The 4697-nt window shown below is 38.5% G+C and overlaps 1 protein-coding gene across 1 annotated transcript; it reads left to right on the top strand.

The window, feature by feature from the left end:
* The first annotated feature begins 1240 nt into the window (after positions 1-1240).
* On the top strand, positions 1241-2173 carry LOC101446666 (olfactory receptor 8B3-like). The gene has a single exon (XM_004475953.4). The coding sequence runs from the start codon at positions 1241-1243 to the stop codon at positions 2171-2173; it is 933 nt and encodes a 310-aa protein (XP_004476010.2).
* The last annotated feature ends 2524 nt before the right edge of the window (positions 2174-4697 follow it).

The raw sequence follows: 4697 nt of genomic DNA, 5'->3' as shown, positions 1-4697 counted from the left end.
AAATAGTTACATAGAAAACTGTAGGGATATGGGAGTTTTAACTCTGCATTGGGGGATGTATAATCCCTAGAGGGAAATGAAAACTTGAGGAAAATATTGACTCCCTAAAGAACTGAAGACATGTCATAGTCTAGGGTGTAACTACAATCCCCTTATTTCCCCATTACACACAGAATCTATTCCCTAAAGATGAAACTGAGCAAGTTACCAACCTGTTTATAATCAAGTGCATTGTATTATTAAGCCAATATTAAACCTTCTATATCTTCGCTAAAGGAATGTTCATTTTCATCTGATGGTTGAGGGGTCTCACAGAAAACACGAGAAGGTTTGCTCTATAGCTCCATATGATTTCCAAGGCAAATTGGTAATTAATCTGTCCTGCATTTCTTGGAATCAAAGGGACCAGAATCTCAGTTTGAAATTGCTATTGAAAAAAAAACACGATCAGGAAACCCAGAGGTTTTCTATTCTAGAGAGGGTGAGTTCCTGAATTCCATTTGTATATGTCCTCCTTATTTTGAGAGGGAAATTCAGGGATTAAGAAATGCTGCTTTGTCTCCCACATGGTGTACTCCTGAAATGCAAGCGAATCTGGTGGAACAATCTGTGTGAGGGGGCAGCAGAGAGTGTTCATAGATGTAGAGCCTTAGTTCCCATATCTAGGTATATAAGTTCCCTCTCTATGGAGACTTTCACTTCTCTATATACTGCTTTTTCTCTATGACATGGGGAGCTAATCTAGCAGCTTAGACTCAGGTCCCTTAGACCCTTAGTTTTGAACTGGAAAATATGTTCCTGGTTCATATACTAAGTGTCTATCTGCATGAGAGGTCAGATCCAGTATGCCAGTGCCTCTGCATCCAGTTTACCATTGAGGAGAGGGCTTATATAAATAAAGGAATGATTATATGAGAGAGGATACTGTCCTGGCATATCTTCCTTTTCTGTTTTCCTTTGCTTTTCCAACTGACTTGTTTTCCTATGGCAGCACTTGACTTCATAATGTGGGGTAAGATGTAGGTGCTCAAAACTATAAATAGATTTAAGAACTCAAATAGGGGGAATTCAGTGTCACTTTGTAACAAAGGTGAAAGCATACTCCATCGTTCCATGCGGGGCTAGTCTCAGACATTCCCAACACATAGCCAACTCATGTGGGAGGAGACATCCTGGGAAGAACTGGGTCCGCCTCTAATGTGAAACTTTTCTCTTGTTCCCACAGATCCCCCACAGCAGAATGGCTTCAGGAAATAGCTCTCTTGTGACTGAATTTATACTGGTGGGATTAACAGACCAGCCAGATCTTCAACTCCCTCTGTTTGTTCTGTTTCTAACAATGTATATTATCACCCTGATGGGAAACTTGGGCTTGATAACTCTAATTGGGCTGAATCCCCACCTTCATACCCCTATGTATTTTTTCCTCTTTAACTTGTCCTTCATAGACATCTGTTATTCTTCTGTTTTCACACCCAAAATGCTGATGAACTTCTTATCAAAGAAGAATATTATCTCCTACCAGGGATGCATGACCCAGTTCTTCTTTTTCTGCTTTTTTGCCATCTCTGAGTGCTATATGCTGACATCAATGGCCTATGATCGCTATGTAGCCATTTGCAATCCACTTTTGTATAACATTGCCATGTCCCCTAAAGTGTGTTTCAATCTTATATTTGGTTCATACTTGATGGCATTTTCTGGTGCTATGGCTCACACGGGATGCCTGCTGAGACTGACCTTCTGTGATGCTAATATCATCAACCATTATTTCTGTGACATCCTCCCTGTACTCCAGCTCTCCTGCACGAGCACCTATGTAAATGAGCTAGTGGTGTTCATTGTGGGAAGCATCAACATCTTTGTGCCCAGTGTCACCATCTTTTTTTCATATGCTTTCATTCTCTACAGCATTCTCCACATGAATTCTAATGAGGGTAGGTCCAAAGCCTTCCGCACTTGCAGTTCCCACATAGCTGCTATTTCTCTTTTCTTTGGGTCATTTTCATTTATGTATCTCCAGCCATCTTCTTCCAGGTTTATGAATGAGGGGAAAATCTCATCTGTCTTTTACACTAATGTGGTTCCCATGATGAACCCCTTATTATACAGCTTAAGGAATAAAGATGTTAAACTTGCCATGAGCCAAACCCTGATTAGGAGAAAATTTTGATCACAAATAGTATCTCCTCTTTAGGTAGTTTCAGGACAAGGAGATTTACTGTGTTTATTATAGTATATTAGGTTACAGTTTTCATATGCTTTTCTTTATTATCATGCTGAGGAAAATTTGGCAATTACCTCACTAATTTATTTCCATATACTTTGGTGTAATTCTTCTTCTTTTTTTTTTTTTTTTTTTTTAAAGATTTATTTTTTATTTATTTAATTCCCCTCCCCTTCCCCGGTTGTCTGTTCTCTGCGTCTCCCTGCCGCGCCTTGTTTCCTTGTCCGCTTCTGTTGTCATCAGCAGCAGGGGAAGTGTGGGCGGCGCCATTCCTTGGCAGGCTGCCCCCTCCTTCGCGCTGGGCGGCTCTCCCCATGGGTGCACTCCTTGCGCATGGGGCTCCCCCACGCGGGGGACACCCCTGTGTAGCACGGCACTCCCTGCACGCATCAGCACTGCGCACGGGCCAGCTCCACACGGGCCAAGGAGGCCCGGGGCTTGAACCGCGGGCCTCCCATGTGGTAGACGGACGCCCTAACCACTGGGCCAAAGTCCGTTTCCCCTATTCTTCTTTTCCTCACCATTTTTACAATATTTTCTTCTATTCCTGTTTGATAATAATGTTAAGTAATGAATTTATTCATCCGTTTATTCATTGTTTATGTGAACTTTTTTTTTTTATCTCCTGAATTATGATTAATCATTCTGCAATGATGGATTGCAATAACACTAGGGAGACATTTTGTCATTGAAGCCGGTCTACTCGGGTATGCCTGTTGTAATGTATCATTCAAAGCATGAATCAAAAAATATTCCTCCATTCCTGTGTTTCCATCCTTCTCTAAGCAGGAATATATCTCCTTCAAATGCCAGTGATTTACTGAAATGAAGGTTTCATAAAGCTTTTCAGGAGTCAGCCCATTTTGCAGAGGTAATACTATGCACTTTGCTTCTTTTCCAAATTAATTATTTTTAAATTTGTACTTAAACAAATACATAGTAGATGGTCAATATATATTTATTGTAAAGTGAAAATAAGGTAAATGCCTTATTTAAAGTCACGCAGCTCTCAGTGAAAAAGCCTAGAGTAAATCTAAGGTCCTGAATTCAAATGTGGTGCTTCTCCTAGTATACTTTAATTTTAATATTATTTTATATTCCTGTAGATATGACATAGGATAAAACATTTCTATTTTGAAATTGACTATACTTCTTCCAGGCAGTTACATGAATTACTCTCCATTTTGCTGTTTTTTATTATACAAACAGTTTGTACTTTCCTTTTCTGGGACTGAAGAAGATTGTAGGGTTAATATAGTAAAGAAATGATTGGCCAAAATATAAAAATGAATTATTTTGCATAATAAAGTAAAATGAATTTGGAATGTTTTCTGGTAATTCTATTTTAGAAAATAATAGGATGGGTGATAAAAGAATAGCAATGTATTTAGGCCAGGACCCAAAAGGAAACATGGTCATTAATAAGAGATTGCTGGTCAAAGAGGGTTTAGAAACCACATTTCGCCCTGAATTTTTGTTTGGTGTACTAACATGCTGCCATTCTCTGCCAGTGTACATAAAGTGTGAGAATGTTATAGTTTACAACAGCTCCATTGTTAGTAGTGTCGTGGGGAATGGAGGATCACATTTTGAGGTAGTCAGAAAAACGGGAGCAACTTCAGGAGATAAAATAGTAATAAACTGTAGTTAGAATTTTGATTATAAAGTTCTAGGAAAACAAAATCCCCTTTCCACTCATGCCCTTTCCCTTCTCGGAGATCCTAGAAATATCATGGTTATCATGGAGATCTGGGTAGGATTTTGGTTTTGGTTATTTAATGTTGTGGAAAGGTTGAACCAATTGTGCTGGGAGATCCAGAAACAAGTAAATCATGCCTGTTTTAATTGGTTTCTGTATGTTTTCCTCAGGACATTGTGTTAGACTTTTCATCCAAAATACAAGCAACAAATGAAAAAAAAAATAAATGGGACATCATCAAAATTAAAACTTGTGTGCCTCAAAGGATAGTATCATGAAGTTAAAATGACAACCTATACATTGTAAAATATTTGGAAACCATGTATCTGATAAGGGTTAATTATCCAGAATATATAAAGAAATCCTATATAAAAAGTCAAACCACCCCTTAATGTGGGAGTGGATATAGCTCAGTGGTTGAGCTCATGCTTCTCATGTATGAGGTCACAGGTTCAATCCCTGGTACTTCCTAAAATATAACAGAAACAACAAGAACAAACAAACAAACAAGAAAAAGCACCACATTACCACATTAAGGTACCATTTCAAACCACTAAAAATTAGAATTAACATGCTCATAGAGTCCAAAACTAGAATATAGGTTACTAGGGGTTGGGTTCAGCTTGGGAAAAGAGAACTTAAATTGTAAAGAATTTTTGGGGTCGATTGTAAGATTTGGCAGTGGATAGAGGCAATTGTAGCACCATATTGTGAATGTAATAAACAGCACTGGCTTATATATGTGAAGGAGGTTAAAACGGGATATTTTAG

The sequence above is a fragment of the Dasypus novemcinctus genome, chromosome 27 (genome assembly GCF_030445035.2).
Source record: "Dasypus novemcinctus isolate mDasNov1 chromosome 27, mDasNov1.1.hap2, whole genome shotgun sequence".
NCBI classification, from domain to species: domain Eukaryota; kingdom Metazoa; phylum Chordata; class Mammalia; order Cingulata; family Dasypodidae; genus Dasypus; species Dasypus novemcinctus.
This window is presented reverse-complemented; position numbering and strand designations above follow the sequence as displayed.